A 22,578-nucleotide genomic window follows, 5' to 3' on the forward strand; every position below is an offset into this window, starting at 1 on the left:
CTGCCTCCTTGGCTGACCTCCAGGATTTGGGAAGGAAGATGCAGTGTTTAATTTTGGAATCAATCAGTATTTGAGTGCTTTTTGTGGACAGAACAGTAAGCTCATTGTGGGCAGATAACATATCTAACAACTCTTTGGTATTGTACTCTTTCAGGTGCTCAATATCGTGCTCTGCATACAATAAGTGAACAACAGATACCACTGAGTGATAGATTCTAAGAGCTTGGGTTAGTACAATAGAGTTTGTAGACAAAACCCCTGCCCTTATGGAACTTACAGTTTAGCCACATGTTGAACTTGAAGCACCAGCAGGCCAGGCATCTAGAGATGCCCTCGAAGCAGGCTAGGAGAGAGGTGCAGGCTCAGAGTTCCACTGCAAACAGGAAAGAAAATTAATTTGCCAGGACCTGAGTGATTGGGAAAGTTAATGTTTCACATTTTTTTAACCTTTTATAAATAGTGTACATCCAGAAGAGCCTCAAGATAACTTCATGGAAATAAGTGTCTGATGGTAGAAAACACCTAAGACAACCCAGGTTCATGGCAGTCTTGCTTAGGTGGAGAGCCGTGATCAGTGTCTAGATCAGAAATTTGAAAATCCTCTTAATTTTGAAATGCTTCTTTCCACTCCCCAAGCCAGGGCATATGAATAGGTTGTGGTCCCAGAGATGTATCAAGATGCAGATTGGGATGGCACCAGAACTGGGTTTTGGGGGGGCGGAAAGGGGGTTATTTAAGCGCTTTCTGTGTTCCAGGCACTGTACTAAGCACTAGGACAGATATAAGCTAACCAGGTTGGACACAGTCCATGTTGGTATTTTAACTTCTCTGGGCCTCAGTTACCTCATCTATAAAATGGGGATGAAGACTGTGAGCCCCATTTGGGACAACCTGATTACCCTGTATCTACCCCAGCACTTAGAACAGTGCTTGACACAGAATAAGCGCTTTACAAATACCATTATTATTATTATTATTATTATTATTATTATAATGGTATTTGTTAAGTGCTTACTACGTGCAGAACACTGTTCGAAGCGCTGGGGTAGATACAGGGTAATCAGGTTGTCCCACGTGAGGCTCACAGTCTTCATCCCCATTTTACAGATGAAGTAACTGAGGCCCAGAGAAGTTGAATGACTTGCCCACAGTCACGCAGCTGACAAATAAAATGACAGATATATACATAAGTACCGTGGGGCTGGTTGGGGGAAAGAGCAAAGGGAGCAAGTCAGGGGGATGTAAAAGGGAGTCGGAGATGAGGAAAAGTGGGGCTTAGTCTGGGAAAGGCCTCTCAGAGGAGATGGGCCTTCAGTCAGGCTTTGAAGCTGGGGAGAGTAATTGTTGGATTTGACTCTTTCCACTAGGGCAGGCTGCCTATCTCGGGCAGGGAACATGTCTAACAACGCTGTTATATTGTACTCTCCCAAGTGCTTAGTACAGTGCTCGGCACACAGGAAGCATTCAATAAATACCATTGATTATAACTACTACTGTAGTTGCAGATAAAAAGTTTCGATAGAAATTCAGTAGATTGAATTTGGATTTTCAAACTGGTGAATTCAGCTTGTTACTGATCTGGGAAATTTTTCTTCTTACGACTTTTCTATCTGTCAGTACATGTTTTAAACAACTCAAAAGTTTTTCAACAATCATGGGTGCATCCTCTATCTAGTTGTTCTGAGAAACTTCACTAATTCCATGGTGAGCAACCTCAGAAGCTCTCAGATTTGATGCCTGAGACTGATAAAGTGGGTAGTATATTGTAGGCATTTAATAAATACTATTAGTAATATTAGTAATAGTTATAGTAGTAGTAATAGTAATAATAATAATGTTGGTATTTGTTAAGCGCTTACTATGTGCCAACCACTGTTCTAAGCACTGGGGTAGATACAAGGTAAACAGGTTGTCCCATGTGGGGCTCACAGTCTTCATCCCCATTTTCCAGATGAGGTAACTGAGGCACAGTGAAGTGACTTGCCCAAGTTCACACAGCTGCCAAGTGGCAGAGGCGGGATTAGAACCCATGACCTCTGACTCCCAAGCCCATGCTCTTTCCACTCAGCCACGCAGCTAGTAAGTAGGCCTGGTGGGAAAAAGCAGGCAAGGGTTCAGTGCTAGTCTGGCCCAATTGAGGGGAATGTGGATGTCTTCTTTTAAGCCATTACAGCCCTGCTAAGGACTGAGCACCCCCAGACTTGTCTGCCCCTTCCCCTTGCTCTTTATTGAGCCTATTTTTTCCTGAAATCTCAACCAGGTACTCTGTCAAGTACCTATACTCTGCTACCAAAACTCCTGAGTACTTGGGAACATTCCTTATATTGGCATTGTCCTCCCTCCAAACGCAACCAATGAACCCTGACTTGCTCCCTTTGCTCTCCCCCAGCCCCCGGTCCCACAGTACTTATGTACATATCTGCCGTTTTATTTATAATTATAATAATCATGGCATTTGTTAAGCGCTTACTACATGCCAATCGCTAACCTCACGGTGCCTCGTTCTCGCTTGTCCCAGCGTCGACCTCTGGCCCACGTCCTACCACTGTCCCGGAATGCCCTCCCTCCTCACATCTGCCAAACTAACTCTCTTCCCCCCTTCAAAGCCCTACTGAGAGCTCACCTCCTCCAGGAGGCCTTCCCAGACTGAGCCTTCCCTTTCCCTCCCCATCCCTCCTCCCTCTGCTCTACCCTCCTCCCCTCCCCACAGCACTTGTGCTTATTTGTATATATTATTTATTACCCTATTTTATTAATGGTTTGTATATATCTATGATTCTGTGTATCTTGATGCTATCGATGCCTGACTACTTGTTTCGTTTTCTTGTCTGACTCCCCCGTTTAGACTGTGAGCCCGTTGTGGGGCAGGGATTGTCTCTGTTGCCGAATTGTATATTCCAAGCGCTTAGTACAGTGCTCTGCACACAGTGAGCGCTCAATACATACGAATGAATGAACGAACAAACAGACACTTGGGCAGTGGGATGATGCAATAAAGCTCTTATCTGCCGGAACTCAGCTTTTCAGACCAGGCAGCATCAATCTAAAGAGGTAATGCAGTGGTGATATTGACAAGGTAATGGCCTCCCAAGGCCACGGCCCTCCATTTGAAAACCAGCGGCTAGCCCCAAGGGCCAGTATAAAGTACCCTTGTGGTTGCTGCAGAGAGATTTGGTTCCAACCGAGGCAAGTCCTCGGTCTCCCAGCTGCTGGAAGGTGCGGTCATGTTGTTTTATGGAAATCCCGGTTCTGCCGTTGCCCACCCCGAAGGCCTGGCTTCAGATTTTTGTTGTGCGCATTTTGTCCCTGGACCGATTATTACGGCAGTCTTGCTACGCTCTTAGGTTATTAATCCAGTTCTGGCAAATTCTTATCGGAGGCCAGTGCCTTAGCCTTCTGGTGTGGGAATCGAGAACAGGAGAAACAATGTCCAAGTCATTCCTTGAGCTGGCTCCCTGACATGTTTAGTTTCTTGTTTCCATGGGAACAGATGCCCAGTGATCGCACAGAGTCCCTTGTCCGTTTGCGTGGGGGATCCGGTATCCGTTCCCGTAGAAACGGGGAATGAAACGGCAGCCTTTGGACTTTCACAGTGAGGCTTCAACCAAGATCTGCGATAAAATCGTCCCTCGGTACTCACCGGCGATCGGTAGGGAAAACCCCTGCCAAAGAAGCGGAATTGTTCATACCACCCGGAATTGTTCATACCACCCGCACCTGACCACGTCTGCAATTAAAGCACCAGGAAGACTATCCACAGTCGCCCGAGGGGGTGTAATTTACCTAGCCAATCCCTGAAGAGGCGGAGATACTGCCCGCTCGCGTGGGCAGGGAATGTACCTGTTTACTGTTGTATCGTACTCTCCCAAACTGTTAGTACAGTGCTCTGCACCCAGTAAGCGCTCAGCAAATACGATCGAATGAATGAATGAAAGAGCCCGCAGAGCGCGGGAGCCGGGGGCCAGTTGCCAACAGACGAAACTGCAAGGAGAATAAACCGTGAATGTCTTGCAGAATTATAGGCTCCTCCCCCTGGAAAGGTACATCTTTGGAATCCGTTCCTACTGCTATCACTCTGCGTGATATTTTTTGAGTATCACTGTGAGCAGAGCGCTGTACTAAATGCCTGGGGGAGTACAGTGGATATAAGAGACACATTCCCGGCCCTTGGGGGGCATGCAATCTAAATGGGAAGACAGGCTGGCATAAATAATGTATGAATAGGAGCAGGAGGATGAACTGATATTTCAGAGTGAAATAACTGAATAATGTGCAAACGATGATAAAGATAAAAGTAAGTACGGAGGATGTGAGTAGAAGCAGAAGCAGTGTGGCTCAGTGGATAGAGCAAAGGCCTGGGAGTTGGAAGGGCCTGGGTTCTAATCCCAGCTCCGCCACTTGCCTGCCGTGACACCTTGGACAGGTCACTTAACTTCTCTGTACCTAAGTTACCTCATCTGTAAAATGGGGATTAAGACTGTGAGCCCCATGTGAACTCTCCTTAATGCTTACCTCAGTGTTTCGCACACAGTAAGCACTCAGTAAATACCACTGATTGATGGACTGTTCTAAGCAATAAAATAGACTCAAGATAATCTAGTTGGACATAGTCCCGGTCCCTCATGCGGGCCGAAGGCTAAGTAGGAGGGAGGCCAAGAGGAGCGCGGGCACCGCCAGATGATTAGCCGTGTCTCTTAAGCCCCGGAGTTGCCGACGGGGGAAGCGGGGATGTCGTTTCCCTCTTTTTCTTGGAGAAGATTTAAGGTGTGGAACCCTGTCAGAACCTGATCCCTTTCGATATGCCAACCACAAACAGTCTCCTGCTTGCCCCCACTCCAGGCCCGGTGGCCAGCGGCAAAGCCTGATGTGCTTAAGTTTGTCAGCCCACCTCTTCGCGGAGTAGAACCCCGTCACGCGCACCTCTGCCACCTTCCCTGGCTCCCATTTAACCATGGATGTCACCGCTTGCTCTCCTCAGTTGTAGGTCATCTGGATGTCATCATGGCAACCTCCAACCTAGAGAACCAATTGCACAGCGCCCAGAAGAACCTATTATTTCTTCAGCGGGAACACGCCAACACACTGAAGGGTCTGCATGCGGAGATCAGAAGACTGCAGCAGCACTGTACCGGTAAGACCTCGGGGCGGGGCGGGGCTCCTGCCTCTGGGCTCCCGGCCAGCCCGAGGCCGGACTGAGCCATCCTGGGCCGCCTGGCTCCTTCAGCTCCCTCGGCGTGACCTCAGAAGTCAGGTGACGAGCCAGTCATTTTTGTGGCAAACAGACCGGCGTTTGGCCCCAGGCCCACATGGGCACATCGTCAAGGGGAGAAGGGAGGACAGTGCATTTGCCAGGTGAAAAAAATTCATCTGGTTGAAATAGGGTCTGGTTGTCATTTTGGAACCTTCTCCTGAAGTGAATACACAGTTAAGTCTGTTTTCACCAGGGGGGTTTTTTGGGTGGGGTGGGGGGGTGCTGTTGCAGGAAGTGGGGAGAAAAAGATAATTGGGGTCACACTGAAGTTAGTACCAGCTCTGAATGATTGTTGGAGGCTAAACTGTTTCTATTGCTCTCGCACAGACTCTGATGCCACTGGCATGATAATAATTATAATCATAATAATGTTGGTATTTGTTAAGCGCTTACTATGTGCCGAGCACCGTTCTAAGCGCTGGGGTAGATACAGGGTAATCAGGTTGTCCCATGTGAGGCTCACGGTCTTAATCATGGCTCAGTGGAAAAAGCAGGGGCTTTGGAGTCAGGGCTCATGAGTTCGAATCCCAGCTCTGCCACTTGTCGGCTGTGTGACTGTGGGCAAGTCACTTAACTTCTCTGTGACTCAGTTCCCTCATCTGTAAAATGGGGATTAAGACTGTGAGCCCCACGTGGGACAACCTGATTCCCCTATGTCTACCCCAGCGCTTAGAACAGTGCTCGGCACATAGTAAGCGCTTAACAAATACCAACATTATTATTAATCCCCATTTTACAGATGAGGTGACTGAGGCACCGAGAAGTTAAGTGACTTGCCCAAAGTCACACAGCTGACAGGTGGCGGAGCCGGGGGTGGAACCCATGACCTCTGACTCCTAAGCCCGTGCTCTTGGGTTAGTTGTCTCTGGAGGGAAACAGCTGAGAAAGTATCTGAATTAGGGATGGCTTTTAACTTTCCTGAGCTTCCCTCCCCAGCCACCCGCCCTCCCCATCAAAGTAACAACTGGCATTTCTTTTTCAGATTTAACATATGAGCTTACGCTAAAAAGTTCCGACCCAACAGGTGAGATAATACTGTTGTTTTCTTTTATGTTGCATTGTGTGGGGTTTTTTTGCCCCCCCACCCCACCCCCGCCTCCCTAGGAGAGAAATCCTTAGGAATGAGGTCTTAAGAGGCCCAGACTCAGAGCCTTGGCTGCATCTGAGTGAGAAACTGAAGCAATGGGGGTGGGGGGAAGGTGTGTGTGTGTGTTTAGGGGGGAGGGGAGGGGCAAGCAGAGTCGTTTCCAGCCATCATTCCCCCAGGCTAGGTTGATTTGTGGGAGAAAATAGAGCATGTGTGTTTTTCTCAAGATTAATTTTCTTAAAACTCATAATGACTCTTACTATTTACTGGTGTATCTGATTTCTTCCAAAGTCTGGATCATTTCCATTTCAATTCTGATGCCTCATCAAGTACTAGTTTGTTCCATTTACAGTAATTGCATTAGAGTCTCTCAGAAGGGTTGCTTTCAGGAGCCAAGGAATTTTGTTTTGCCTGTGGCAAAGGTGGCTCAGTTGTAGCCTTCAGGAGCCTGTCGCATTCGGGATGGAAGCTTTCTTCCTAAGGACTGGCCGGGCCCCAGTCACCCAGGAATAATCGGGTGGCCTCGTTCTCTTTAACCCAATAGGACCAAGAGAGTTGCCCTGTCCTTGCTGACGGTGACCATCAGCAAGGGGGGTGGCCAAGATGGGAAGGTCAGTCCATCAGCCACCAAGAGAGTTCCCATTTGCCACCTCACCGTCCTCCAAGCCACACCGTGGCTGAGGGTTTGGACGGGGAAAAATCCCATGGGCGTGAGGTAGAAGGGACCCCATGAGGCGAGGATGGCTCTTCAGAGGTGCTTGTTGTTGCATTAATTGAGCAAAACACCGCGCCCTGGAGGGCCAGCTGCTAAGGGCCCCGGGCCAACCCATTCCTCCCACCCGCAGCCCTGCTCTGGGCAGTGAAGGTGGAGCCTGAAGACACTGCACGTGTAGCGGTGCAGCCGGCTGGGATTGATAGTTCGAGTTAGGAAGGAGGCATTTGATCATTTCCCCTCACGGCTTTGGCACCTCCAGCTTAACCCGGTCCCTTCGCAGGTAGCCGGAGCAGTGTCCTGCTGCTCCTCTAATGGATTCCCCTGCATGTGTGTTCTTCTCAAGATTAATTTTCTTAAAATTTATAATGACTTATTTACTGGCAAATAATAATAATAACTATTTGCCAAGCACTGGGATAGATACAGGGTAATCAGGTTGTCCTACATGGGGCTCCCAGTCTTCATCCCCATTTTACAGATGAGGTAATTGAGGCCCAGAGAAGTGAAGCGGCTTGTCCAAGGTCACACAGCAGACAGGTGGCAGAGCCGGGATTTAGACCCACATCCTCTGACTCCCAAGCCCGTGCTCTTTCCAATAAGCCACACAGCTTCTCATCTGATTTCTTCCAAAGTCGCAGTAATTTCCAGGTTGAAGTGGGAGAGGGAGGGTGGTACAGGGATCCAGACGCCCAGAAAGCCCAGGCAGCCTCATTTTCCCCAAAGACAGAGAGTTCATGTCATTCCATTTAAAGAGACTGCTTTTTGCAGCATTGCCCCAGCAGAACGATAATAATCATGATTCATTCATTCAATAGTATTTATTGAGCACTTACTATGTGCAGAGCACTGTACTAAGCGCTTGGAATGAACAAGTCGGCACAGATAGAGACAGTCCCTGCCGTTTGACGGGCTTACAGTCTAATCGGGGGGATAATAACGTGGTATTTATGTGCCAAGCACTGGGATCAGTCGGCTCAGGCACAGATCCTGTCCCACACAGGGCTCACGGTCTTTGGGGGGAGGGAGAGCAGGTACTGAGGAAGTGAGGCGTGGAGAAGTTAAGTGACTCTCCCAAGGTCATCCAGCAGGCAAATGGCGGCAGAGCCTAGATTAGAAGAAAGCCCAAGGGATGTCCCAGACAGATCCATTACGTTTGGCTGTGGCTTTGCTTCGTGTGGCTTGGGATCGCAGATACGAGAACAGGACGCTGACCGACGGAGCCCTTTTTAACCCCCGCTTTCTGCCTAAAAGCCACTTCACTGCAGTAAGGTTATGTCTCAGCAGGCAGAATGAGCACAGAAACCTAGCCAGGGTATTGGGTCACTAGGGTCTGTCTGCCTCTGAAACTGCAGGGGAAGCAAACAGCATTCAAGTTGCCAGAGCACAGAAAAAAAAGAGTGGGAGCTGGCTGAGCAACATTTGAAGTGTGAGAGAGAGGAGAGAGTCACAGATAGCCGTTTCATGCTTCTGTGGGGCAATTTAAGCTACTTTGAGCCCGTGTTTTTCCAAAAGGCAAATTCAGAGGTCAGAAGAAGCCCATTTCTACCCAGATGGTCTCTGCCTCTGTCCATTCTGGACTCCTTCCCTCCCTGTTCTAATCTGCTCAGGGGAAACAGAGGCCCTGACCCCAGCCACGCCCACGGCTGTACACCTGAACCGCCAGGCCGGTATGAGTGTTTTCTCAGTGCTTGCGGATGCTCAAGTAGGTGCTGAAAACTATTTTACTTTCAGAACTAGGCAAATGTAATCAAGATGGACTTGAGGGCAGTTCATGAAAACTTGAAGAGTCGGTGGCGGCATTCTTTTATGGGAGGCAGCGTAGGCTAGTGGAAAGAACGGAGGGCTGGGAGTTAGGAGACCTGCTGGGTGTGAAAACCCGGCCGAGTCACTCGACCGCGCTCAGTGCCTTCATCTTAAAAATGGGGCTAAGATCCAAGCCTAGATTGGGAGCCCTGTGTCCAATCTGTCTTTTTTATATGAACTTGGGGCGGATAGATTGTGGTTAAAGTTCAGCATGTGGTTATTTTTTGTCTGCAATTTCTGGATCCCCGGTAGACCCGAATCGCTTTCTCATTGCTAGCGATCCCCCGCAGCTGGTGGATTCTCATCTGGGCCCGTCGTCCCCCACGTTCACCGTATCAGAGGACCCGTTCCCGGTTGCCTTCCCGTTTCCCCCTTGTGGAGGCTGAGTCCAGGAGGGTGGTTCAGTGATTTGGGAAAAACATGGAGACTCCAGGAAACCCGAAGTGACTGTGGGCATTTGGGAGGCTTCCCTCGCCCCGCGCCTTCATCTCTGACTCCCAGCTCTCGGCCCCGGCCCCGCCCAGCCCCCCCTGCCCTCGGGAGGGCTTGGGTCGCGTGGGCTCTTGGAATTACCTGACCCTGCTTCCCGGGCTTTTTTTCCAGGAGATGGAAATTCAAGGAGCAATGAGCTGAAAAGGAAATGCGAAGAACTGGAAGCTCAACTGAAAGTCAAAGAAGATGAAAATAACGAATTACTAAGAGAACTAGAGCAGAAAAATGCTATGATTATGGTGCTGGAAAACACCATCAAAGAGAGAGAAAAGAAATATTTGGAAGAATTAAAAATGAAAAGCCATAAGCTCAATGTGCTCTCGAGCGAGCTGGAGCAGCGGGCGAGTACGATCGCCTACCTGACGGCCCAGTTGCACGCGACCAAGAAAAAGCTTTTGAGTTCGAGCGGGACTTCGGACGCCACTCCCTCCGGCAGCCCCGTGCTGTCCAGCTACAAGCCAGCTCCCCCCAAAGACAAGCTCCCGGAGACCCCGAGGCGCCGCATGAAAAAGAGCCTCTCGGCCCCGCTCAACCCGGAGTTCGAGGAGGTATACAGATTCGGGGTCGACAGCCGGAAGCTACTCTTGCGTGAGCCCGTGGATGCCATGCCCGACCCCACGCCCTTCTTACTGGCCCGGGAGTCGGCCGAGATGCACCTCAAAGAGAGGCCTCTGGTCATCCCGCCCATCGCCTCCGACCGGCCCGCGGGCGGCCAGCACAGTCCGGCCCGGGAAAAGTCGCACAAGGCGCATGTGGGCGTGGCCCACCGGATCCACCACACCGCCGCGCCCCCCCAGGCGCCGCCCGAGTTGGAGACGCTGGCCGTGGACCAGCTGCACGCGAGCAAAGTGGTCCGGAAGCACTCGGGGCCCGACCGAACGGTTTAAGAGCAAACGGCCATGGCCCGGGTCCGACTGCCGTCCGTGCCTGGGGCCCCGACCCGAAGATCACCCCCCCGCCCTCCTTGCCCCGAAGCTGCCGCGTCCTTTTCCATCCCTGTGTGCATGCCAAAATTTTTTCACACATTTTTCCCGTTGATAAATTATTCTCCTCCCCGCCCTCCCTGCCGCAACCAAACTAGAGTTGTGTTCCTCTTGCAGAATATGTATTTAAAGCTGTGGCCAAATACCCGTGTACCGGACTGCTTGCTTCTAACCTTACTCCGTTTAACCCAGGTGCACACGTGGACGAAAGCACAGGCCGCAGGCTGCATTATAGTCGATATTAATAAAACCAGATATCCACCCGCCTGATGATAAAGTCGGAGCACCGTGTTCTAAACCATTCACGCTAGCGGCGTCCCTCTGAGGCGGCCCCGTCTGCCCGGAGCGCTTCCCTGGCACCCCTAGAGGCTGGGGTAGAGCATCCCCGACAGAAGCCGCTCCCCGAGCAGCGTTGAGAATGAAGCAGATACACGTGCCTGGCCAAAACCACCGAATAACTTCACTCCCCCTGGGAGTGCGATCCCGACCCTGTGTTCACATTTTTCCATTACACTTCATCCAGAATGTTAAAGGTCCCGGCCACCTTCATCTTCTACTCCTGCCCTAGATTTGTTTTGTGTCATCGATTAACGTGAATGTGCCTGGCCCCCAGGGACGGCCTCTGGGCCTTCCGCCACCCCCCGGAGCGCCCTCCTTGCCCGTCTGACCGTGCTCCTTGCCCGGGGCGGGAAGGAAACCTCCCCCGTGCTAGTGAGTTGTTTGGATTCCGGTGGGCAGCTGCATTACCGCGTGTTTGCACTTACCCCTGCCAAAGCCATATGTCGGGTCTTCCCCTGGGTTGAGGGGTGGTGTCCTTGTCCTGCTTGTAGTTGCTCTCCGGTGGTTTTTCCACTCTTCCCGGGCAGGCTGGCTCAGACTTCTTTGCAAAAGTTTTTTTAAAGCACTATTGATTTTTTCTTGTGGAAGAGCAAGTGGGTGAGGGTCCCTGCTTTTGTTGTTTTGGGTTGCTGATTTGGTTTTTTATCATTGTGTGGTTTTTTTTAGTATATTGGCTCAGTTCTGTTCTCTTAAGCCTCCTTTGTTTGTCTCTGGTCCCTAAGCAGCTTCAAACCTAGGACACTGTGCCAACAGCACTCGGTCAGAGAGCTAGGCCTTTCTCTGTCCTTGTGACTTTTTTTTGTTGCAGTACATTATTCCTCTGTTCTTCCCTTCCCTCCGCTCTCGTTTTCTGCTTTTCCCGTTCTCTCTCCACAGCGTGACCCTGGGGCACTCCCCGCTCCCTGTCCCTCCAGCCGGAGCCCAGGCAGCCCCGATTGAGGAGTTTAGGAGGAAGATTTCCCTTTCCAGTGATGGGTGCAATCTTGCCCTGCTGGTGCCCAAGCCCTTTCCTCTCCCTCCCCCAACACCCATTCCCCCAGCCCGGCCTGGCGTCCGGCCAGCCCGTGTAATGAGGTGAAGTCTGCGATGGAGACGAGGGCTGGGTCACAGATTTTCCAAACCTCGTCTCGGTCAACCGTGGCTCTCGTCCCATTGCCCACGACGCAGATGATGGCCTAGCTCCCAGGCCGCACTGTCCCGGCAGCCCGATCGAGGCTCTGATGGAATTCAGAACCTTCTCAATCACCGTGAAACACAGCTCACCCTCGAGTCCCGGGAGCGTGCCGTAAGGTGGCGGAGAGCCCGGATACCGGCACGCCCAAGCACGCGACATCCGATGCCCGCGGCGAGCCTAGACCCGAGGCCGGAATTTGATCCCAGGGAACCGGGGAGCAGACTTTATTTCCTTGAAGAAATCTGCTTGGGGGAAGACTGGAAAGCGCAGCTGGCCACAGGTTTGCCGAGCCTTCCCTCGCCCTGGGCTTTGGGCACGTAAGAAGTCCTGCCCCGGCCCACCCCTCCCAGGGCAATGACCACAATTCTTTCTCGAATTTTCTGGCCCTGCACCGCAGCCCCAGGCTTTCTAAAGAGTCTGGGAATGCAGCTCTTTACAAGCACAGGCAGAGGCTTCTGGTAAAAGAATCTCAGCAGTTTCTTTAGCGAGTCCCACACTCGTATTTACAACTTCTCAACTAAGGCGGGGGCGGGTCGATGATCCCTTAAGAAGAAAACTGTTCTGGCATCCCCTGTTCAAATAATCAGACAAGTTTATTTTCCCAAAATACAGAATGCTAAAGAGGAGCAGAGTTTAGAAAGAGATTAGATTCACACTGTTCACCAAGCTTTGGTGGCCATTCCGTTAAAGAAGGGAGAAAATCAGCGGCAAGAAGTCACCTGGTCTGCGCCACTCCTTCTTCCAGGGGGAGCAGAGACTGGCAGCCAGGTAGCACGGAGCCCGGGCTTCGTGACGGTGTGAGAGGTCTGAGCACACTTTTCCTCCCCCAGTCCACTGGTGGACGAGTTCAGGTCTGGGGTTCAGCCTCCCCGCCCCAACCCGGCCCCGTGAGCTAGTCGGAGTTGAGGGTCAGGCACACCCCTTGCAGCACCCAGTGGGAAATGTGCCTACTGGTAGAGAGATCAGCTTCAAACACTAATCCGACTCCCATCGCATTTCTTCTCATGGAGGTGGTGTAGACGGGTGTCCGGAAGGTGTTCTGGGGACAAGGGAGATGAGTACCTTGGAGCTTCTGCCTGGACGGACTCACCTAACGCGCCCAAGGAGCTCACCTCCCCATTCTGGGCTGTCTGGGTGCCAGGTGGTGGGATAGCTTGGGCTACGGGACTGGAAGAATCCGGGGACGCCGAGACCGTATCCCGCCATCCCTGCCCAAATGGCGTCGCCCCGCTCCGGGGCAGCCCATCTGCAGATGCTCTGGGCTAGGGGTGAGGTCACGGGTGTGGTTAGCTAGAGTTTTGTCACCTCGGTGGCCATCTGCAGTCAACCGCTGCTCCGGGCGTGGCGGCAAAGTCATGTCCACTTGGGCCTAGGCCCAGGGGACTAGAGGGAGGGCAGAGGCCAGTGCTCCCCAACTCTCCACTCTCCTGCCCCAGAGTGCTGGCTTGCCCCTCACCCCTAAAGGAATTTTTTTTGCGATCTGCGGCTCTAGGTCATATTGTGGTTTTGGTTTTTGGCTCTTTGGTTCGTTAGGTTTGGCCACCCCTGGACTAAACCAAATAATAACCCCTACAGACAGAACTGAGAGCGCAGGCAGGTCCCCCAGGCGGGACAGGGTAAGGAAAGATTCCTCCACAGGTATCCCCTTTGGAGCGAACGAATGAATGGTTTTCCGGGACCCAACCGATTCCACGAAGAAAGGATTGGGCCTCTCCCGAGGGATCCACGAGGAACCGTGTCCCTCGAGAACCCAATTTTCTGGGCCGGGGGAAGGCGAGCCAGGAGACAGAAATGAACCCGCGGCCCAGCGCCGGGCCGTTGATTCCCGGGGTTCCCCGGGCACCCGCCCTCTCACCTGCAGCTTGAGCCGATGGGCTTCGATAGGGATTATCTTTAGAATGGGCAGGTCCACCACAAGTACTTTGGGTTTGCTCTTGATGAGGCAGCTTTTCTCAACGTCCCAGTCGGCACCTTCCAAATACAGGCCGGAGACAAAGCAGCCTGCAGACGACAGGGGAGGGTCAGAGGCAGCGATGCCAAGACATTAGCAATAAAGAACGGCTACCCGATCCCCGTCCCGCCCGGGCCCGTGCGGGGCACGCTTCCCCCAAGCCGCCACCTCCACCTCCTCCTCCTCCCCTTTCACGCACCGACACTTATCAGGCACCCGCTGCGTGAGTCACCCCGTGCCCCCCGACTTAGACCCTGCTTTGATTCAGATCACCTGTTGCCTTCTAGAGCATGGAAGGAAAACAGCTTGGCTCCCAGAAGGGCAAACTGAGCTCCAGAAACTCTCCTCCTCCTCCTTCCCCAACCCGGCACCAGCCCCTGGCCTTAGGCAGACAGAAAATTCCTTCCCAGTATCAACTCCTATCCCCACCGCATTCTAGGAGGTTAATCCTTTCAGCCCTGCCACTGACCCCCCCACCCACTAAGTCTCACCTCCTCTGTGCCTCAGTTTCCGTATTTATAAAATGGGAATATCTGACTCTCCCTACCTCACGGGGATGTTGAGGACGGAGAGAGATAACTGCTGTGAAAGTGCTTTGGAAAAATAAAAGTATTACGCAAATTCACGATATCATCATCGTCACGATTATTCCATTTAAGGCTCGTAGACCTCGCCTCCCCGTGCTTATTCCCCGAGCCGGTCTGTCCGTCTGCTCTTCCTCCTATTCCGACAGACTCTCCGAGTCCCGGTCCAGGACCACGGATCTGGGGGAGTAGTGGAAGAGCTGCAGTTTTTCCCTATGGCAGCTTGCGCCCCACAAACGATCCGAACGCACGGCAAACAGAGCAAGCAGACAGAGCGGCGGAGCTCTCCCGCGGAGCCACGTGCTTTCGTACCGAGCCGCGCCTCCTGCACTCCCCTGCACAAAACACGCTAAAGGGAAAGGGGGCAGCGACAGATGGTGAGCTGTGAGGGAACCGTCGTCACCGCTCTCCTTCGACATCGCCCGGCCCCCCGGCCGACAGGAAGGCGAGGCGGATTTCAGTCATCGGTTCGTACTGTAATAAACCTATTTTTTCTAACGACGGTTGTACGATGGTATAATTTAGGGCGGGGGGGATCCTGCCGGTGAGCGGCTAGAACGTCCCCGCCCCTTCGTCCCTCGTACCTTGCCCGGGCCGCTCGTTCACGTCATCGGGGTCTTGGAACTGAGTGACTTGGGTGAACAGGGTGGAGCGATCGAGAGACCACCCGTTCCTCCTGCAGGTGGCCTGCACTAGAGCCGTCAGGTAGGACTCTGGGACGTGCAGCCCTGACAGCCACATCACACCGGGCTCCCTGTCTATCACCTGCGGAGAGAGGGAGGGAGCTCCACAACGGGAGCCCCCGGTAATAATAATAAAACTTGTGGCATTTTACCGGCTGGACGGTCTGGGCCCTAAAGATACCCTCGGCTTAGGCTGCCTGCCAACGAAGCCTAAAAAACACCACTTTTGCCGGCAGCACCTGGATAACTGAGACCCAGATACACAGCGGAGGCCTGAATTCTCCAGATGATTTGCTAGCGTAGAGACGCCCGCTGGGTCCGAGCCCCGCGGGTCTCCCGGCGATCGGAACCGTGGTGGCTGGGAGTCTCGGGGCTGGGCTGCGGCGGACCCTGAAAGGACGGACACGCTCCTCTGCGCCCCTTACCCACATTGTGTACTGGTCATATCGCTGCATGAAGTAAATCATCCAGTTTCCAAGGGACTTCAAGGTGTCCGGGGCCAACTTGCGCCAGATGTTGGGGATGTGCCCAATAAAAAGGGCCCGGGCCACGTCGTCCAGCTCACTGCTCATTCCGACTTCCCCAGCCAAGGCCTGTGAAGAGAAGAGACGAGGTCACCACCGCCGCGGGCCCTGACCGCCGCGGCCGCTGGCGGCGATGGAGTCGCCGGTGAGCCCGTCCCCCCAGCCCCCACCCCCCACTTGCCCCACACTCACCCTCTGGAGTTCGGCCAGAGACTTGGACATCCGGACCATCAGCCGGTTGAAGCGCTCCAGCTCCTGCAGGAGCACTATGGTGGTGGGGGTGACCGCCAGCCCGAAGGTCTTCCGGATCTGGTCCAGGTCAAAAGTTTGGGGCAGCTTGTGTTCAATGTCCTGGGCAATCTGGCCGATGTAGTCGTCTCGGCTGATGCCGGTGCTCAATTCCCCTGAAACGGAAACCTCTCTCCTCAAGCCCACTCTAGATCTGGCCCAGCTCCAGCCCGACGGAACCCGAAGCCGTCGGGGTCAGCCTGGAAGTGACTGCCTTCTTGCCCTGTCCCTCCCGCCGACGTAAGGTAAGAGGGCAGCAGGAAACCGAGTGACCCCCAGTCCCACCCGGACCTGAATTCCTCGCGGGCCCACAGCCTCCACGGGTCCGGCCCAGTCGAGGAGGGGCTCTCCATTGGGGACGGTGGGGAAGCGGGGCGCGATACCTGTTTGGGGCTGCAGCTCCAAGAGGTGAGACCACATGGCCCTTGCAGCCTGGGTGTAATATCCAATCTCGGCGTTGGAATGGAGCCCGAACACCTCGGGAGTGTTGGCCAGGGGAAGAGCCTCTATCGCTTCTACGGTATCGGAAGACAGCAGGCGTTCCGTAGTGGCAGAACTGTCACTACGGGAGCCTCTGCTACCTGTGAACTTCAAGACAGGCCCAGCCTACCGGGGACTTAGAAAGCTACGACGTTCATTCCCACTAGAGAGAGAGAGAGGCACAGTGAATTTGAAAAGAAAAACATGACCGTTCCAACCGAGTTAACTCCTACGGGAGTTATTTGGAACATCCGAGCTAGCCTGCTTGCCGTGACTGAAATCCTTTTTTGGTGATAGTATTAATTATCACGATCGTATTTATTAAGTTCTCACTATGTGCCAAGCTCCGTGCTGAGACCAGGGGTAGACAAGATGATCAGATTGGGCAGTCCTACCCGAGGCTCACTGCAATAGGTGTGTTATTCCCATTTTACAGATGGGGAAATGAGTCCCGGACCTTACCCCAGGTCACCCAGCATTACAGCCTATTGGAAAGAGCGTGGGCCTGGATGTCAGAAGACCTGGGTTCTAATCCTGGCCCCACCACTTGCTTGCTACGTGACCTTGGACAAATCACTTGACTTCTCGGCATCTCAGTTCCCTCATCTGCAAAATGGAGGTTCGAACCCTGTTTTCTCTCTCCTACTGAGACTGTGAGCCCCAGGTGGGACCCGATTATCTTGTATCTACCCCAGGGCTTAATACAGTGCTTGGCACACAGTAAACACTTAAATACCACAATTATCATTATTATTACCCAGGACTAGAAGCCAAGTCTCCTGACTCCTGCTGCCATGTTCTTTCCATTAGCCCACGCTGCCCCCCTAAAGTAAGCAAAAGGGTGTATCATGACAGTAGAAGAGCAAGACCAAAGCACTGTGTTGAAGCAACGGCTAGCTCTCCTCTAGCTCTGCTCTCGCCTGGGGCTCTAGGAAGCCACCCAAGCTGGCCAAGGGGCCACAGGAGTCAATGAGATGAATACCTACAAAACAGAGATTTGGAAATTGGGCCCCGAGACCTTATTACGTTGACCAAGGGTTTGTTTTTTTAGGTTTAATTAAAAATAAACAACTCACCAACAAAGTTTTCCTTGGCTTGGCCCTCTGGAATTTTGTAATCCACTTCTTGGTTCCTGTAGAAATGGAACGGCTGGAAGGTGTCAAAGATGAAGTCGCCCAGATACTCGTCCATGTAGATGGTCAAGATGCGACGGTCAAAGCTGTCGGTGGCCCGCCCTCCGTACATGACCTAGGGGGCGTGAATCATTCATTCATTCATTCAATCGCATTTACTGAGCGCTTACTGTGTACAGAGCACTGTACTAATCGCTTGGGAAGTACAATTCAGCAACAGAGAGAGACAATCCCTGCCCACAACGGGCTCACAGTCTAGAAAGGGGGAGACAGCAAAACAAGTAAACAGGCATAGGGATGGGTGTCAACCTCCGGGTTCCATCCTGTCCACCCCTTGTTCCAAGGTTTCTATGTGAAGCTACTACGTCCTGTCTGATCTATTCTCCTGGTTCGACTCCCTGGCCTGTTTCCAAGCTCCGGTTTGCTCATTTCCCCACAAGAGCCCATTCGACTAAACAGGCAGCCCTTAGAAGAGGGGAGGGAGTAAGGAGTCTGCTCTGGGAGTCCCCCGCATTACCCCCAGGCCAACCTTAGGACTTTTCCATAAATGCTCAGAGGCCAGAGCCGGTGGAGAAGGTGCCAACCAAAGGGTTCAGCAGAGAGCTAAGCCAGCTGTCTGGGGCTGGAAGTGTCAGCTTCCCAGGCAGTGGGTTCTACTGAGTACCGACAGTGGGCGGAGCACTGTACCAAAAGCTTTGGCCAGTCCAGTGGAGAAATGATCCCAACGAGTCAATGATCTATATTCTAGTAGGCGAGAGAGGTGCTAAACAAAGGTGCACGTAGAAGGGTGTAAAGAAGTATCAAGATCTGGGCCCCCTAGACTGTGAGCTCATTAAAGGGCAGGGAAAGAGTTTCCCAAATGTTAATAATGTTGGTATTTGTTAAGCGCTTACTATGTGCACAGCACTGTTCTAAGCGCTGGGGTAGATACAAGGTCATCAGGTTGTGCCACGTGAGGCTCACAGTTAATCCCCATTTTACAGATGAGGTAACTGAGGCACAGAAAAGTGAAGTGACTCGCCCACAGTCACACAGCTTACAAGTGGCAGAGCCGGGAGTTGAACTCATGACCTCTGACTCCGTAGCCCAGGCTCTTTCCACTGAGCCACGCTATAGTGTTTGCTCCCAGGTGCTTAGTACAGTGCTCTGCAACAGTCGGTACTCAATAAATACCACTGATAAATCGATCAATCGATTGCATACAAGTGTTGTGGGAGGTTGGGAGTGCTTTCCCCTCCCACTTATGGTGAGTTCTAGGAAATACATTTCCGTCTGTCTTTAAGTGTCATAACCTGCAGGCGACTGAGCAGACTGGGCTGGGACTCCCATAAATACATCCTTGGACTGAAAGCTTAGCTTACTCAAGCAGGAGAGAGGACCGAACCTAGAGGACAGCGGGGCCAGAAGGCTGCCGAGCCGTCCGGCCCCGCTGCCTTCTCCCCAGCTGGGGCGGGGGCGGAGGGACCACCCCTCCTACGACCGACAGCTAGAGATGGGGCCGGGGAGGCCGAACGGGGAGCAGCTCCGGGTTACCTCGCCGATGAGATACTTGAGACTCCCCCAGGGGATCTTGTTGTCGCTCTGCGTGAACGCTTTCGTCAGGTACGTGTTCAGAATTTCCACGCAGACCTGCGGACCGGCCCGAAAGCAGCCGGGGTCAACAAGGGGCAGAACTGAGATGGGGAGGGAGGCACTCCCTGCACCCTAGAAGACCGGATATGGGGTCGGGCTTGACGTCACTTAGCGTCCACCGGGTAGGCGCTGAAATTTGACGGCATCATAGCCGCCGTTTTGCGGGATTACCCTGGATCCACCCAAACCTCGAGCATTCCTGCGGGAGCAACCCTGCAGACCCAGGTCTCTGTGAACACGGGTGCTGGAGCTGTGGTGAAGGGAGGCTGGGTTCTGGAAATTAAGAGACCAGATATAAAGGCAACTGGTGCCATGTTCACAGGAAGCAAAAACAGGCCAGCAGAACACTGGACCGTCTGGTTCAAAGCCGGACGAATGGCCACCGTAGCGATCGGGTATATGCCCACGGCAACCTGTGGGAGGTTCCACGCTGAACCTCCTAATGTAATCACTATTTTGACTTCTTCTGACAGCAGGGGAGTGGGCGGTGTTAGCCCAAAATTCATTCCACCTTGAAGGATGAGGCCAAAGAGCATCATACCAGGAATAAGACCCTGGGAGGGGGCGGGGAAGAAAGGCGCTTCCTAAGTGGGTGAAGGAAGCTCAGCCCTGTTTTCACCTGGAAATCTGACTCATTGAAGTCATAAAGCACATTCCAGCCAATCTTGCCAAACTTCCGCCTCTCCTGCACCACAGCGTGGAAAAATGCCAGGACATAGACCAGGGACTTGTACGCAGGGTGAGGACATTGCTCCAGTACGTCGTGGGTGATCTTGAAATACGTAGCCCTCATGTTCAGCTTCAGGCCATTAGGGGCCTCCGTGACAACCTGCCGGTAGAGAGGAGAGTACGGGAGCTCAGGCTCCATACGGTAGACAAGACGGTACCATGACAGCTTCAGTCAGATGAAAGAACGAACACCCCGTTTAATGTCCACCGCCTGGGTCCGGACACACCACCAACGTAATTTCCCTTTTCTAAACTTCCAACGTGCCACGATCCTCCACTGTTATTACCACATCCCTCGGTTTTCAGATGAACTGATTTCATCTGAGTACCATCAGTAATATCATCTCAAACAAAAGGCCAAGTGTGCTCAAGCTTTTTCTTCAACACACACACACACACACACATACACACATACGCCCCCCACCCCCCATCCCCTTTCCATTCATTTTGAGCAAGGGGATCAGTAGAAGAGTTCCTGAAACTGTCTTACCCCCAAACCCGCGACTGCTAGTCGTCCAGGACGATCATCACCTCATGACTCCTGCTAAAGGCCCAGGAAATGTGTCTACATGAGGCAGGCTGAGTTGGGGGCGAGACTTTTGTCGGGGGAAATCCTGATTTCAGTCCCAAAGGCCCAGAGGGCGAGGCTCAGACCAAACCCCAAGCCGCCATTACTGGGATGCAAGCTGCTGAAAGATCAACGGCTGTGGAGCCCCACACCGTATAGCAGTCCGGCTTCCCGGTCTGCTGCAGGAGCCCGGTCTGACAGGGACAGAGGAGCTTTCCCAGCTCCTCAGTCCCCCTACTTCCCCCTCCCGCTGCCCCTCAGTCCTCAGAGCCCAGGCAGGCTGGCAGCAGGCCCAGGAAAGGACTGAAGAGGCCAAATACTGAGCCAGTCAGAAGGTCCCCTCAAGGATTCAATATCATCCTGTCTGTGATCCCAATACACTGTTTTTTAGCTTTTGATGCCAAATCGCCACAAAAGGTTCTAAAGAATAATAATAATGGTATTTGTTAAGTGCGTACTATGTGTCTTAAGCACTGGGATAGATACAAGTTAATCAGGTCCCTTCCCCACACAGGGGTCGCAGTCTAAGAGGAAGGAAGAGTGGGTATCGAATCCCCATTGGACAGATGAGAAAACAGAGGCACAGAGAAATTAAGTCACTTGACCAGGGTCACTCAGCAGGCGAGTGGCAGATCTGAAAATAGAACCCCGGTCCTGTGACTCTCAGGCCCGTACTTCTTGCACTAGGCCATGCTACTTCTCGAGGGTCAATCGATCCGTCACGTTTACTGAGGAACCTTCGGAGGGGCAGAGCAGCTCCAGCCTGACCTTTTGGAGTGGGAGAGAGGGTGACTGTGCCTCCCCTCAAGTCAGGGACCAAAGAGGCAGGGGTCATCACTGCTCTTACAAATCAAGCAATCTCCACGTGCCCTCGTCAAGTATACCCGACAAGTTCTCCTCGTCCCAGACAAGCGGGACTCCAGGGGTGCAGGTCCCTCGCCGGCTGCCCGAATAACTCATTATCTGTAAACTGCTTGAGGGCAAGAACCTCATCTCTTACTTCTTTCGCCCTCTCCCAAGAGCTTAGCACAGTGCCCCGTACCCAAAAAATGCTCAAAAAATACCCTCGACTGATTCGCAGGGCCTGCAGTGGCAGTCTGAGGGCAGGGAGAAGAAATAAGCTGGATGCTGAACTGCTGTCACCTGGTCTCCATCTCTGCAGACCACCTCATCTTCCTCCCCGAGGGTGGGGCCGGGCAGCTGTGAATAGGGCCGGCAGAGCCCCCCCCCCCCCCCCCGTACGTACCTTTAAGGACTGCTGCAGTATCCCGATGGGAAAGCCCTTGGTAGGGTCAGTAGTGAGCCACAGACGAAAGTCTGGGTGGGGTTTCGTGATCAGCTCCAGGGCTTTCTCCAGCTCCTTCAACCATCTCACCAGCAGATGGCAATTCTGCAGCATCAGCCACTGTCCCCGGGCCACCGCCGTCTCCAGCAGCTGAAGTGCCACCTGCGGGGACGGGGGGGGGGGGGGGGGGGGGGGGGGGGGCACACAAGGGACAGTTTGCAAGTACAACTTCCAGCCAGGACGGAGCTGACAGGCCCGGCCCCTACCTCGGGCTGTGTATCCCTAAATAATAATTGTGGCATTTGGTAAGGGCTTACTGTGTGCCGGGCACTGTTCTAAGCGCTGAGGTAGATTCAAGATAACAGGTTAACCACAGTCCCTGACCCACTTTGGGCTCACAGTCTTAATCCCCATTTTATAGATGAGGGAACTGAGGCCCAGAGAAGTTAAGTGACTTGCCCAAGGTCCCTTAGACACGTTGAGGAGCCAGGATTAGAATCCAGGTCCTTCTGACTCCCGGGCCCGTGCTCTATCCACTAAGCCACGTTGTTTCTCTAAAAATATCGTCCAGGAATTGAAGCCAGGCTTCCCACGTGGCAGGTAAGAATTCTACCACTGAACGACCAATGCTGACAGGAACACTCGGGCCCGGGAGCCGTCGGCGGAGGCCCGAGAAAACCCTGAGAAGAAACTGGCTGCCGGGGCGAAACTCAACCCAATCCGTGGTAATTACTGAGGGCTTACTGTGTGTGGTGCACTCTATTAAGTGCTTGAGAAAGTACAACACAGAACAGATGAACTTGACTGGGTACCCCTTAAATACTTACCTACTAGCTCCAGTAACATAATACTTATGGAAATATTCCTATATTTTACT

The 22,578-nt window shown here is 52.8% G+C and overlaps 2 protein-coding genes across 8 annotated transcripts in view; one reads left to right on the forward strand and one right to left on the reverse strand.

Moving 5' to 3' along the window:
- CCDC92 (coiled-coil domain containing 92) overlaps window positions 1-10,608 on the forward strand; it is a 43,284-nt gene extending 32,676 nt beyond the window's left edge. For 2 of the 3 annotated variants that reach the window (XM_007666910.3, XM_007666911.4), the window contains exons 2-4: window positions 4,979-5,131; window positions 6,234-6,275; window positions 9,460-10,608. In XM_007666910.3, the coding sequence (XP_007665100.2) occupies window positions 5,002-5,131; window positions 6,234-6,275; window positions 9,460-10,235 (948 nt within the window). In that variant the 5' untranslated portion in view covers window positions 4,979-5,001 and the 3' untranslated portion in view covers window positions 10,236-10,608. Of the gene's footprint in view, window positions 1-3,547; window positions 3,650-4,978; window positions 5,132-6,233; window positions 6,276-9,459 lie in introns of those variants that run through there. The other variant, XM_007666909.4, reaches the window with a different exon arrangement.
- Window positions 10,609-12,418: 1,810 nt separating this feature from the next.
- DNAH10 (dynein axonemal heavy chain 10) overlaps window positions 12,419-22,578 on the reverse strand; it is a 120,682-nt gene continuing 110,522 nt past the window's right edge. For 3 of the 5 annotated variants that reach the window (XM_029055366.2, XM_029055348.2, XM_029055339.2), the window contains 9 exons: window positions 21,663-21,863; window positions 19,739-19,948; window positions 19,021-19,116; window positions 17,431-17,602; window positions 16,258-16,389; window positions 15,779-15,990; window positions 15,488-15,655; window positions 14,964-15,144; window positions 12,806-13,845 (listed from right to left, as the gene is read on the reverse strand). In XM_029055366.2, the coding sequence (XP_028911199.1) occupies window positions 13,214-13,845; window positions 14,964-15,144; window positions 15,488-15,655; window positions 15,779-15,990; window positions 16,258-16,389; window positions 17,431-17,602; window positions 19,021-19,116; window positions 19,739-19,948; window positions 21,663-21,863 (2,004 nt within the window). In that variant the 3' untranslated portion in view covers window positions 12,806-13,213. The other 2 variants (XM_029055375.2, XM_039910338.1) reach the window with 2 other exon arrangements.

The sequence above is a fragment of the Ornithorhynchus anatinus genome, chromosome 2 (genome assembly GCF_004115215.2).
Source record: "Ornithorhynchus anatinus isolate Pmale09 chromosome 2, mOrnAna1.pri.v4, whole genome shotgun sequence".
Lineage (NCBI taxonomy): Eukaryota > Metazoa > Chordata > Mammalia > Monotremata > Ornithorhynchidae > Ornithorhynchus > Ornithorhynchus anatinus.